Raw genomic sequence first — 14,375 nt, forward strand, 5'->3', positions numbered from 1 at the left:
CCAGAGTAACAAACTGCAACGTGAGAGGCGACTGACTGCGGAGCAAGAAAACAAACACGACAGAACGAAGCCTCCACTAAACACGAGGGGCACAGGAACCCAAACACTAAGAGTCATGATGAAATCACAGGTCAATAATTGTACAGACTCAAAAACACTGGGTCGCAGTGTTTATAGCTACAATTAAATAGTTTTTAACAAGCTAGTTAGAACATTAACAGAACAACAGTACAATTTATTAAAAATATCATATATAACTAGGACACAGTCTCAGTTTAAACACTGTAAAGCAGCGGTCCCCAACCTTTTTTGCGCCACGGACCGGTTTATGCCCGACAATATTTTCATGGACCGGCCTTTAAGGTGTCGCGGATAAATACAACAAAATAAAACTAGTACCGGTACCGAAAAAAAGAAAATTTATTCATAGCACACGTGAAAAGACCAAGGAAAACCGAGTTAACGATAAAAACGATAACAAAATAACGCTGAAAACCGATAAAAACCCTGAAAACCATACATTTCACACCTGAGCCTCAACTCTCGCGGCCCGGTACCAAACGACTCACGGACCGGTACTGGTCCGAGGCCCGGGGGTTGGGGACCGCTGCTGTAAAGGACTAAAAAGATGCGGAGGCTTATTTATTTTAGCATCTTTTACTGACTCCTGCTCTGTTTGCAAATAGTAGTCTAGTAAAACCCTCCATATTACCTTTCTATCTTTTTGTCATAAACAAAGACACATCTCCATCATGTATTCTCCACGTTGCCTCTGATTTTTATTGCTGACTAATGTGACTGATGTTTGAATGCATTTTTAATGTTTAAACGCACCGAGTCTACCACTCATCGTTTCAGTCAGAGCTGATAATAGTCCACTTAACTCTCATCAGTTACAGTGACAGCATCTTGTATGATGTCAAATGAACTGTCTGTGGAACAGTGTCTGCATCATCCTGACCGTCCTGACAGGAAATCAGTATCACCACCTTTAAAGTGTGGCAAATGTTCCAGTACACTGGAGATACGAGGTTTTTCATCCTTTGGCTTATATTTTTAGCATGGCTGAAAACAACATTGAACAGTCTTTTTTCTTGAAACTGAGTACAGTTAAATAGAAAAAAATGCTCTTTTCAAGAGTTATTTTTGGACCAACCAGCATTTTAATTGTGGGCAAAACCACAAAGCTCGAGTCACCAGAGGTGAAGGTTGTGTTATCTCTTTTTAAGGTGTGCGTTTCACATCTAAGAACTCGCTTTACGCGTAGATTAATTTCAATACCAAACAGTTTTGCGACTTAGCCAGACGATAACAACAAAGCTAGTGCTTTACTTGTGAAATAACATAAGCGAAAGCCTGCAGTAGCCATCATTTCCACATGTGCTTGCTGTCTTTAGGTGCTGATCAGAACAGTAAAGCAGAAACAGAGACGAAGATCAATCCCGTTTTGTTTTTTTAAGTATTTAATGATTCATTTGGGCAAGAAAGGTCACTTCACAAATTTAGCCATCACTCAGCACCCTGACAAAACTGTACAGACTGTAAAATATAGATTACATCTAAAACAAGTCTAAAGAGTTTTAACTGGAAATCTCCATCGTGGCTGGTTCTTAAATAGCTCAATGACACTGCTGCTGATGTCGTTTCAGTATGAAGAGTCATGATTGAAAATAATCTTACAGATCGGGTCAAAAACGAGGCTGATTAACTGGAACCAACAAGGTTTCACTCTGACAATAACAACATATCTTACAGTCTTTTCCACGTGAAAGGTTTTGGACTCTGGAATATACAAGGAATTCCAGCAATTTGATTGGTCAAATACACGTCGCATCTGTGCCGAGAAGTGCCATAGAGACTCTCCTGCTGTGCTTTATGGGTCGCTAAGCCCAGCTGTTATGGTCACCAGGGGCCAATGGAGCCATCGCGCTTTCCTTTTTTCTCTTTTTAGTCTTAATATATACACAGGAGTTTCACACAGTGCTAAACAGCATATAAAAGCAATACTATCCCACGAGAGCTGTTCTTTGTACTTTGATAATGCTGACAGAACAAGGTCCCATATAGTCCCAGTGAACAACATTGGCTGTGGTATGAAAACCTAATTGAAAAAAGTGTTTGAATGGGGCCCAGGAACCACACCAATCTGAGAGCTTTATTTGTCCCGGAAGGATGCGTTTGGCCCTCTTGCTATTCTGACCTTGTTAGTCCGCCAGCTCTACCTTTTATCTGATGTGGAGCAGTTTTGATGACGATAACTCAAAGGAGCGCCGTTGAGGCTTCTCATTAACCAAGATGGTTTGGAATGATCTCCCTCTGTTGTGCCAGAAACAACACAACTGGATGGGATATTTTTACCGTATTCCATCACATATTTTTTATTCTTCTGACTGAGTCCTGTGCTATTTGCCCGTTGGTGACCTCCAAGGATCATTTGAAAAAGCCTTTCCCGAACAAATCCTTGTTTGTGCATTCGTCCGGTAACGGTAGGCCTGGATGAGTCCAGAGCTTTGAATGTCTCCTGTCCACAGAGCTGACTCATTCATCTAGCATTTTGACATGAAACAGCAGGTTGAAGATTAAAAAACAATTGGTCCAATGAGTGCCGTGGGAGGATTAACACACAGCCAATCAGTGACAGATTAATGGAGTCGTCTCAGTAGAGTGTTGTCACTGTGCAGCGACAGGCGTTTCAAATGGGCAGCGCTGGCTTTCAGCATCCACGAGACACAAACAAAGATGTTTGACTCTCAAAACAGGACAAACCAACACACATCCATTCACGCAAATGGAAAGCGGTGCAGACTAAAGACTGAATGCTATGAACAGCACACTTTATATCTAATATGGAGCTGAGCCTCCCTGTTCAAAAACAGCTTGTGATGAGGACATTCTCAAAAGGATAAGCAACTGTTGGCTGAACATTTCCAAACATCTGGCTTCTAAAGCAGCTATTAGCAAGAGACAGCAGGTAATTTAAGTCACCTCCAGCCATATGCCTTAAATGTTGATCTCTCTGTTTATTATCCTTACTGAAGTGTCACAGTTCCTCTGCATTTAGAGTTAACAGTCATTTTCTCAGAGTGTTTTCAGTGTACAGTGAGGAGTACATGGGAATAAAACATCTGCCTTTAAACAATCACATCTTTGGTTGATGTGTAAATTTAGCTGCAGCTGATATCTCCACATTCCCCATCTTTTCATAGATTCTTTAGAAACCATGTGACCGCGCCGAGCCAAGAGTCATTTTTTGACTATTGTGGGAACTGCTGGTGCACGCTTAGTTTGAGGGTTCGCGTTCCCTCACTGAAAAAAATCCATAAATCTACTTGTTGTGACGCAGGCTCTCAATTTCTTTAAAATTAGCTCTGGTTCAGAGCAGCGCTCTCATGCGTGAAGATGACTAGTTTGATGGAAGAGGCGAGCATTCAGTCACATTCTGAGATGCAGGCGACAGCCACTGAATGCCAGGGTGTGCCTCTACCTTCCATTTACCTTTTAGCGTGTCTCCTCTCTCCTCTGGATGTCATACAAACAGGTTATATTCTTTTTTTCAGCCTGTAGCTGTGCAGTCGTTCCCTTCCTATCTCGCACCAATGTGTTGACACGCCACTGAGAATATTTTCACGAGATGTTGTCAATGTTGGACTAATAAAAAGCGCTATACAAATACAGGCCATTTACCATTTACCAAGATAACAACAGATAGTTTGAGTGTTGCATGTGAATGATAACATTCTGCTCTTCGGAGTTTTTGGATGCTCTTCAGGAAAAATGTGCTCCTGTGCTCCTGGCAACCATTCTCCATCTATTCTATGACGGGAAATGGAGCCATGCCACGGCGGCACTGAGCCCAGAAGAGTACAGTTCAGTGGTTCTCAACCTTTTCAGCTCACCTCCCCCCAAATAACTAATTCCCTTAGTCACATGGCAAAGGCGTGACTGGGCAGAACCCTGAAGTGTGACTGAAAAAGATGGATTTACCTATTATAGCTGATGTTCTTATACCAGGGGCAGGCAATTCATTTTTCCAACTTGGACTGTTGTGGAGGGCTGCAGAAAAAGGTGAAGTCAGTTCTGCTCAATATTCATTTTATCTCTTTATAAGCTCACTGGTTCTGGTTTCTGTTGTGACCCTTGGGAAAATATATATCGCCCACTCCTGTGTTTCATTATGATGTTTATTCACACTTGATACTTGAAAAAAAATCTAAAATCTAGAATCTAGAGAAGTGCTCGAGTCCCGTTTTACTCTGCGTGAACTTTCTGTTGTCGGGCAGACAGCAGAGTTTGTCACATGAACCAGACGTCCTGCTGGCTTCTCCGTATCGTCTCTGCTGCCATCTAACTCGGTAATTAAGGCTCAGTAGCTTAGCGCATATTTTTAAATTTAAAAATAATCTTGTGGAGAGCAGCTTTAATTAACGTTTCAAAAGAGAATAAAGGCGGTAATTGCAATGTTCACACTTCTTTAGTAAAAAGAGATTTTGGTAAAACTGACTGAGTGCCCTCTGTTGCTCCTTCTAAGTTAGCTGTTGTACAATTTCAAGTTAACGAGGACAAATTCTCAGCAGCACAGAGTGTACTAATACTTGTAAAACACAAAGTCTCCTCAAAGGATTAAAAAACATTACTGCAGTCCTTGTGGAATAAGAGGTAACACTTTTCTCCTACTCGTGTCAGTGCATATTAAAAAGAACACAAAGAAAATAATGTTGCCAGAAAGAAACCAAGCAAGCAGTTTCCAGAGTCCCTACTGTCAACATGATGTTGCAGCTGCTTGGTGCATGCAGGATGTTGCACTAAAACTTGTGCACATACAAAAGCTCTGTGCACTTTATCACTCCCCCTGAGCTAAACTTGTACTTTTAACTTTAAATTAAACTCCAAGCAGACAGGCTCTCGATCTCCGGGGGAGATTAAACACACCAACGAAACAGCGGCTGTGATCTGCTCTCTCTCCTTTAACATCCACATCAGATTTCCTCCCGGGGCGTCGCCCTGTAGCCTGAGACAGAGCTACACGGGAAAGACGGCCGCGTAATTAGTGTCTGTGATCACATAAAACTCCATAAGAACAAGAGGTGAGAAGATTAACAGCATGGCAGCCCAACATATTGGAGGTCATTTAATTAACACTGGTGGTACAGATCCTAATAAATGATCACATCTAACAAATCTTTAGAAAAAAAAGCCGTATTTACGCTTCGTCCATGCTTTTGTCAGTTTTGATGACGATAACTCAATTGAATTTGAATAATCAGGGCTACGTGGAAATTCCAACATCGTTATATAGAAAAGGTTAAGACCATAAGTTTTCATCGTCATAAAATCATTTTGTGTGACTTGTTGCAGGCAGCAGGCTCCTAGCATCGCCTTCACCCGCCACAACCAGCTGCTTCCCACACACACACACTGAAACTGCTGTCGCGGTTTAACGTCTAATGTGTAGTTATCATTTGGACAAAGGTGCCAGTAAGGGTGTACTGGTCCCATGGTAAAATTCTTAATCAACTAATGGCACTGATTAGCGGGATGCTAGCATTTATAAGCTAACTTGACCTCTATGTTAGAAAAAAAATCAGCATAACTGTCGTTTTACTTCAAACAGGAAACAGAATCAGTTTGTGTATTTTATTCCCTGGAAGCAAACATAAATCATGATTTTAATTGTTTAGCTCCATTCACTGCTGCTCATTGAGGATTGTCTCACTGGGGCCCCCTGCTGTTCAGCTGGATGAATTAGATCTCCTAATTTCCAGCTGGGTCCAGTTGGAAAAATATGACCTCATAGAGTTTTGAGCATCAGCTGGAGTTAAACAATATTTGACTTCAAAGGAGACGCCAGTTATGGGTCAGGGGTGTTTCCCAGCAGCAGGACAAATCCTGATCCTGGATTTGTCCTAAAAAAAAATGTCCATATAATATATTAATGTTAAGATTTTTATATATTATAAAGAATGTAAACATAATTTATCAAAATGAAACTGGTACATGGGGTATTTTTTTTGATGACTGTAGATTGAATATGAAACTGTGATTTTACTGTTTTTAGACCCACTTGAGACAGAACTTTGGCCCTAAAACTAGTCAATTGTTAAATTAACTGTGAAAATAATTTTTGGTGCGTGTCATGTCAAAAGATTAGATCCTGTCTGGCCATCATTCATCTCTGTTTGAGAGGATACTGCCCATTTTATTGGCCATTTCTTTTGTTATGTAATGCACAACAAGGCTAAAGTTGCACATTGTCTCAACTTTCTAACACAGTGTAAAGCCAGACTCTTGTGTGCTGCAACCAAACCTTAACCGACAAAGCAGAAAAAGGCACAGGCACATTCAGAAAGCGTCCTCAATGATGTTGTTTCCCTCTACTCCACCTTCAGCTCCGTTTCGACATCATCGTGTTCTGCATTTTCACATCATTTTCTCGTCCCTAAGAGTCCTTGCTTGCTCGTTAATTAGCTGCCATATTACAGAAATAAATGATCAGTAAATAGTTTCAATAAACAGGTGGTCATGACACGAGTAGAAGGAAAGGGAGCACATTTTGGCTCATCTTCAAATGATATCAACTCATTAGGTTACAACAGATCAGAACCATTTGTTACAAAAACAGCGTGGCTATTGACTTGTGTACATAAATTTTTACATACTTTTTAATCATTACCGTGTCCACTTGTTACGCCTGTTCACCAATGAAACACTCTACGTTTTAGAAAAGTGATAACTACGATGCAAAGTAAACACATTTGGTAGCGGTTGAGCTCCGAGTTGTTCGTTATTTTCTCATTGTTAGTTTTCCTTGGGTCAGAAATGGAAATGTAAGTCACTGGCTACTGAGTAAGATCATTTCCATCCATGACAGGAGCTGAGATCAAAGTCTGGGTGTGTAGCTCCTGCTTTTGCATCAATGTCATGTTCAAAAGGCTTCTGAGCAACATAGCCAGTTTCAAATCCACCAAGGTAGCCCTTCCTCATGGGCTTCAGAATCATTGCAACAGATGCCGCTAATTAAACAGTATGAATTCAACACCACTGAGCTCTGTTTTCTCTCAGTTTTCTCCAGAGTGAAACACTTAGGCTTCCTCTACATCCACTTAATCGCAGCATCTTTCCTCCTCTCGCATTGGCAATCCTCATGAAATCTGGAGGGTAAAAAGGTCTGTCAGCACAATAGCCTTGTGCCACAGTCTGAGCCCCAGTTGATTATTTTCCATACTGGTCTCTGCAGCCTTGCTGATTGGCAGACCTACAGCTTTACGCATCAGCGTCTGGTTTCTCCACCAGTTTTAGAGCCTCGTGCATGCCAGCCGCCGACAACTTCCGATTGATGTTCCTGTAGCGGCAGCGCAGGAGGTTGCTGTAGGTGGTTCTCAGATCACGGTTGAAGAATGCATAAATGAAAGGATTAATGAGGGAGTTGGCATAGCCAAGCCACAACAGAGTTCTTTCCAGCCAGAGCGGCACACAGCTGCACTGCACGCCACAGACGAACGGCCTGGCAGTGGACACCAGGAAGAACGGCAGCCAGCAGAAGGTGAAGGCACCAACTACAATGCCCAGAGTGGCTGCAGCCTTCTGCTCCCGTTTGAAGATGGACTGGTTTTTCCTCTTCCGCCTTTGGTGGTGCTCGCCAGTTTTGAGAAGGCGGGAGACACGCGTGCTGCACTCCTCCTCCACCTCACGCTGGAGCTTCAGCGCCGCTGCCACGCAGTCCAAGCTCTCCTCTTCCTCGGCTTCCTCCACCTGTTCGACCTCCGTCCCCTCGACACTTCCCGTCTCTCCCGACTCTGCTGGCTGATGCCCTCCTCTCCCCCCGCGAAGAGTCACCACTGCTCGGTGCTCCCCTTCCCTGGGGAAGCCAGTGATGGTATGCTTGGCTGCGCTGAGCTTGGCCGCTCGGTAGATCCTGTAGTACATGATCAGCATCACCGACATGGGGATGTAGAAGGCCACGGCTGTAGAGTAGACAGTGTATCCAAAGTCCTGGCTGATGAGACAGACCCTGCCGTCATTAACGTTCTGCGCCCAGCCGAACAGAGGGGGGAGGGTGATGGAAGCAGAGAGGAGCCACACCGACAGGATCATCTTGGCCATGCAGCAGCCGTTTTGCCGGACAGGATAAGTCAGAGGCTTAGTGATACCCAAATACCTACACAGAGAAAAACACAGCCAAATGAATACAACCCTAAAATGTGTCTAGTGTAACTCTATTTTTATTGCTTTACATTACCCTAATCAGGTGACACTCTCCCCACCCTGGACAAGGTGCCCTTGAGCAAAACTAAGATCTCTGGTTGCCACACTCAGCCCCCAAATGAGAACTGGGTTACATTATGAAAGAGAAGCTTGGCGATGCTGAGAAAGACCATAAATGTTCAGCAAACCAGGCTACAAAATTTCCAACACACAGGACATTGGCAGGCATGTGTGGCTTTCAAAAACAAATAAGCATAAAAACATTTTATCATTTGATTAAAGTGGAGAAAACGTTTTAAGGAAATGGAAAAACAACAGCAGCGGTTGAATTTTAAACTCGGGGTCGTTTCAGAGTCTCTGAATCTGTAAATAAAGAACGGGAATGCCGTGGGCAGAGAGGTCACACTTTGTCCTGCAGCTTTTCATTTTAAGTAAGCGCCCCAGAACAAGACCCCGAGGCGCAAGAAGCCTCACAGAAACCCAGCGATCCAGTGTCGCAGAGCCCCGAGCGACAAAATCTGGAGTTAAGACTACAGAAGGCATTTTTTTCTACATCTGTGAAATAAGAACGTGACCTGTTTAAATGTATTTTTGGAGACTCGGGTAACAAATACTAAAGACAGGACACGTTTAATTAAACTCGGTTAAAAAAAACTTTCTATCTTAGCTTCATGAAAAAAGACTGACACAGTTTTAAAGCTGGAGAAGTTTATCCTACCTGTCAATGCTGATTACGCACAGAGTCATGATGGACGCGGTGCAGCACATCACATCCATGGCGATAAAAACGTTACAGAAGAACTGACCGAATATCCACTGACCGCCGATAAGGTCCGTGATACTGACGAACGGCATCACGGCCAGAGCCACCGAAAGGTCGGCCAAGGCCAGAGAAACGATGAGATAGTTGGACGGCTGGCGCAGCTTCTTGACAAAACAGACGGAGATGACCACGAGCAAGTTCCCGCAGATCGTGGACAGCGTGAGCATGGTGAGCACCGCGCCGATCAGAACTTTCTCCACCCGGCCGTAACTCAGGATCTGCTCCCCGCAGCGGGTCCCGTTCGTCTCCATGACCTGCGGCTGACTGGAGGTGGACGGAGAAGTGGCTGCTGCCGCTGCTGCTGCTGCATCTGCGGCGCCTTGCGCAGCCTTTAGTAGCCGAAGCGCAAGAGCCTCGGAGATCATCATGTTAGTGGAGCCCCCGGGATCTCCGCCACCGACTATGTCCTCTATCATGAACGACGACCTCATGTTGCCACTGCCGAAAGTCCCGTTACTCGCTCCTGCAACAACCATTCTGCTGCCTCGTGTTCCTTTTTATCCATGGACCTGGAGAGCCGTCTGGAGGTGGCACAAACGCGCACTGAAGTGCCGGTGTTGGTGCGTGAAATGATTAATTCCTTTCCCTAACCCCCGTCAGGAGACACTACGCTGGTGTGCTCTCTTTCATTCCAAAGTATCGACGCCTTATTTCATCTATTTACAGGCGCACTCGTCATTACGCACGTGGCGCGCAGCGGGCATATTCCCAAAATACCTGACCTACAAAACGGGATTTTATTTCCTTTTTGTCCTCGGCCTGACGGACTGCACATCACGCTTTTCACTCCGATGTGCAGGAAGACAAAACTTGAACGCTGCGCTACGCGTAAATATCACAAAAGTTGACGCGTGACGTCAAAACCCAAGTTGGATAGCCTATAGGCTACATTTACACAAATAACACGCACTGTGCTTTTTGGTGTTCGTTCTGCTGGAACTGGACACCTGTGCCCATGTGCGTAATTACGCAGAATGGATAAATGTTCATTAATGTCATTAATTTACACACAACAAAAAACAAAGGGAGATAAATTCGTATTTATAGAAGTTTTAATGATGTAATCTGAGGTTTTAAGAAAATTTTAAGAAAACATCATGTCATCCTTTTGGGGGATAGAAGTGAGGTCTTATAATTACATATTTGTGGGGAAATACTTTTTGTGGTTTCATTTTAAAGTTGTTTATCCCTCATCTGATCGAAGTGAAGGAGCTGAAAAGGATTTCCTTTAATTTTTCCCTTGAATCATTTTTCTGTTTAGCCTGCATGAGTCACATTTTGAGTGTTAGGACAATCTGCCTCCATCTCACTTCTAAAACTATTAGATTTGTGTTGCTGGAGTTGAGAATAGGAACACAAAGTGCTCCCGACGTCTTTTCATCATTCTCTAATCTAAGTGCAATTTTGGAAAAGATAAGTTCATACGTGGCTGTGATACTAATGCAGTAGGTAGGCTTGGTTACTACCTCCCCCAAGTGATCAAAATCGTCCACTGCATGCTGCTCGTGAAGACAATGCTGGATTTCTTTCTTGGTTTTGCACCAAGAATCGCGCGATAAAACGTTTATACTCTCAATGCTTTAATGTTAGTTTAATTTGAAATAATTTCATGTTTTTCTTTCATAGGTGAAGCTGTGGTTTCTCACTTTAGGGCCCTGGAGAGATCACCACAGGCTGGAATTTCACTGCTGGTCGTCTAAAGTATCCTAAACGATCCCCAAACACCTCAATCTGAATCACTTAATCATCACCTTGTTTTATGACAGATTAGTCAATGTGATTTTTCCTCTTTGACTGCTTAAAAGACTTACAGTAAACCTGTCAATCAATTCAACTTTTCCCACTTATCCAGTTCAGAATGGAGGCAGGGGCTTGTTTTTGGTGGGAGGCAGCCAGAGTGCCCACACAGATGTTGGGAGAACATTCAAAGTCCACACACAGGGGCTGGACTCAAACCCAGGACCTTCTCGCTGTGAGGCGACACCCTGCGACTCACACTCTGCTGGCACAGCAGCCAAAATACACTCATGCCAGTTACAACTTCAGGAGCAGGTGATTTCCCCCCCCCTCTTCATTCATAACTTCTATCCTGATCTGATTTGATTGTTTTTATCCCCAACACTCTTAAAATAGGTCGATAGGTTGATTCCTGATCGGCACATTGCTAAATAAAAGAAGTGTAAAGAAACTTTAAACATTCATGAAGGTCACATAAACTTTTATTGGTTTCAACATATATGTCACGGTTCCTCAGTCGTCCCTGACTGACTCCACCAGAGTTTGTTTTTTGTTTGCTTGCTGTTAATTTCCATGAGCGGGACCCATTCGGGCTTTCTGCCTCTGAAGCTGCACACCTGCCTACAATGATCTCATCTGAGATCACTACTTTGGGTAGCGGCTGGCTAACATTCCTCACTGGAACATTAAACTATGCAGTTAGTAAACTTCTGGCTCCCTAGTTGGAAAGTACAGCCCTTGTTTCTTCTCCTTGCGGCCTGTCTCATTGTGTTTCTCCTTTGTACAGCTCGTCCCTGCTCGTCACTCAGCTGAGCTGAGTGAGTGTGGAGTGTTCAGACTGTTTTTGGATATTTGGACCCTCTCCTCCCTGGAGCTCCATTGTTCTCCTGCCATATATATATATATATATATATATATATATATTACATTACACTGGTGTTCACTGTGAATAAATACACTTAGCTCGGCCTTCCAGAATCCTGCTCCTGCTCCTGACTCATCTCAGCCTGGTTATGGAACAATCAGACCCTTACAGTAAGTACATTTTCTGTCTGACTTGCATTTCTGAAGCTTTACTTAATAAACTTGTCCATCGTACTGCCCGTGCTGTTAAAGTTTGGGAAGTCAGAAGATTTTGCAGGCTTCCTGACCTCATCTCCATTCAGCATTTTCAAATAAATGAACTGCCATACGAGTCAAACAACCTGAAATTAGTAGCCAACCTCATTACTGTAATGCTGGTTCTTGTGGACAGCCTGAAACCAGAGGCTGGTAAAGCAGCAGATTTAAGTCCAGAGTTTTATAATGTCAGGTTTAATTATCAGATATGGCCAGAATGGATCTACTGTTTTTATTCTCTTTGTAAGAAAAATTACAAAAATAAATTTTAAACGTTTAATGCATCTAAAGAAAAATTAGGGTTACCATTAAGAGGTGATAAATACTTCTTTTAAAAATTTGGGAAATTCTTGTGCAGCCGTTAAAATGATGATGAAATGAAATAAATTAATGAAATGAAATCAAATAAAACATAACTGCTATATGCCTCTCTGTCAGACAGACATCTTGTGTTACTGTGAGGGTGATCATGCGTGTGTCTCATCATGTTTGCTCCACACATTGAAGGATCTCAGCTTCCTTATGAAATGGAGCTTTTTGTATCCAGCATCTGTGTTGAGTTTCCAGTTCAGCCTGTTGTTGATGTGAATGCCTTTCATTGTTACGCTGATGACCTGCAGCTTTATGTTCCTTTAACCATTGGAAATTGTGCTGAAGTCTCTAAACTAGAATCTTGTCTATCTGCAATTAAGGGCTGGTTATCGGATAATTTCTTGCTCCTAAATACTGATAAAACAGAGTTGATGGTCATTGGGCCACACAAATTTCAGCACTTGTCCCAAAATTTCATCTTGAGAATTTATGACAGTGTCATAAATTGTAGGGACAAGGTAAAAAACTTGGGCGTGTGGTTTGACATGGTGCTCTCTTTCCAGTCTCACGTAAAAGAGATAACAAAGACTGCCTTTTATCATTTGAGGAACATCGCCAGAATCAGACAAGTTTTGTCAAGCGACACTGCAGAGGTTCTTGTCCATGCTTTTGTGTCCTCACGCATTGACTATTGTAATGCTCTTCTTTCTGGGCTACCAAAGAAAGGTTTTAGAGTTCTACAGATGGTGCAAAATGCAGCTGCTCGCATTTTAACAAGAACTGGGAAATTTGAGCACATTAGCCCTGTACTGAGATCTCTTCATTGGCTACCTTGTCAGGTTCGAGCAGATTTTAAGGTCCTGCTGCTCACCTACAAGGCTTTAAACGGACTGGCACCTTCATACCTCTCCAACCTTTTACATCTTTACGTTCCATCTCGTGCTCTCCGATCTCAGGACTCTGGCCTTCTAAAGGTTCCTAGAGCCAGAAAAAAGACAATTGGAGAGCTTTTTCTTTTCGTGCCCCGTTTCTGTGGAACACCCTCCCTCAAGATATTCGGCAGGCATGCTCTGTGGAGGTTTTTAAAACTAAGCTGAAGACACATTTGTTCACCCTATCTTACATGTCTTAATTCTATGGCTTTTAGTTTTTAAATTTTTACTGTTTTTAACTTGTATTGTGTCTTTTACCTGTATTGCTATGTATTGCTTTTATTTCTTTTTTATCTTTTTAGTTTCAAATAGTTGTACAGCACTTTGTTTGAAAGCGCTTTATAAATAAAGTTATTATTATTATTATTATTAATGTCCAGGTACTCCTCCAACGCATCAACATCCCAGTATAGACACGGGTGTTGTAGCCATTGCCGCTCTTATGACATCTCTCTGGTCTTTTTCACATTAAGAAGCAGATCATTTCTCCAAGACTACTCAAATAAAACCATCCACTCGTGCTCTCCTACCCGTCACTAATGCATCCAAACTTTCTGAGTATTTCTGCAGGTGGCATGACTCGGAGTTGGACTGAAAGTCTCAGGTGTTCATGGTAAATGGACTGGAGACAGCACGGTCTCCTGTGGAGCTCCTCTAATGCACATGAGCAAATCAGACAGAGCTCAGTGTCATGTCCTGCGGCCTGTCTGTCAGGCAGTCGCTGATCCCTGAGATGGTGGAAATGTTTGCTGACATCTCCTGCAGCTTCTCTCTCACTGCTGTTGGCTATCAAAAAAAACCCCAAACTGCATCAACACCACATTTCAAGGAGCTCACCAAACATAGGCCACCATATAATAATAACATCTGTTAGAGAGCTATCATCTGCTGAGAGCAGATTAAGCGCATTAAGAGCTCCCATTAACAGAAACAGACGAATGAGTCCGGTTCTCTTCGCCTCGACACCTTAAACATCCCTTTAACTGGCATCACACTGACGATGAATGTTGAGTCATTTTGCAATTGGGGGAAGTTTTAGACGAGAATCTAGAATAGCTTTTTAAAACGTTCATAAGTGAGATTTGTCCTCCCTAAAGTGCTGCCTCATTTCATGATTAAAGTCATCATTGCACAACAGACTGTGTGACTTACAGGCCTATAATCATGTTATTGCCATTGTTTGTTTTTATACAGTGGTTGAGGTTCGATCTAAAGTCATTTTAATTCCTATTTTTCACCCATAATCTATG

At 42.8% G+C, this 14,375-nt stretch overlaps 1 protein-coding gene across 1 annotated transcript; it reads right to left on the reverse strand.

The window, feature by feature from the left end:
- Nucleotides 1-1,445: 1,445 nt before the first annotated feature.
- On the reverse strand, nucleotides 1,446-9,501 carry htr7 (5-hydroxytryptamine receptor 7). The gene is made up of 2 exons (XM_084949262.1): nucleotides 8,921-9,501; nucleotides 1,446-8,155 (listed from the first exon to the last, which is right to left on the reverse strand). The coding sequence occupies exons 1-2, from the start codon at nucleotides 9,499-9,501 to the stop codon at nucleotides 7,261-7,263; spliced, it is 1,476 nt and encodes a 491-aa protein (XP_084805388.1). The 3' UTR covers nucleotides 1,446-7,260.
- Between the last annotated feature and the right edge of the window lie 4,874 nt (nucleotides 9,502-14,375).

This window comes from Perissodus microlepis, chromosome 13 (assembly GCF_051167445.1).
Source record: "Perissodus microlepis isolate ML-2025 ecotype Zambia chromosome 13, ASM5116744v1, whole genome shotgun sequence".
In the NCBI taxonomy this organism is placed as follows: domain Eukaryota; kingdom Metazoa; phylum Chordata; class Actinopteri; order Cichliformes; family Cichlidae; genus Perissodus; species Perissodus microlepis.

Excerpts from the sequence above, each read along its gene's own strand:
- htr7 (XM_084949262.1), bottom strand. The coding sequence starts at position 9,501 with ATGGTTGTTGCAGGAGCGAGTAACGGGACTTTCGGCAGTGGCAACATG. Across the intron at positions 8,156-8,920 it reads TGCGTAATCAGCATTGACAG|GTATTTGGGTATCACTAAGC; the intron begins GTAGGATAAACT and ends TTCTCTGTGTAG.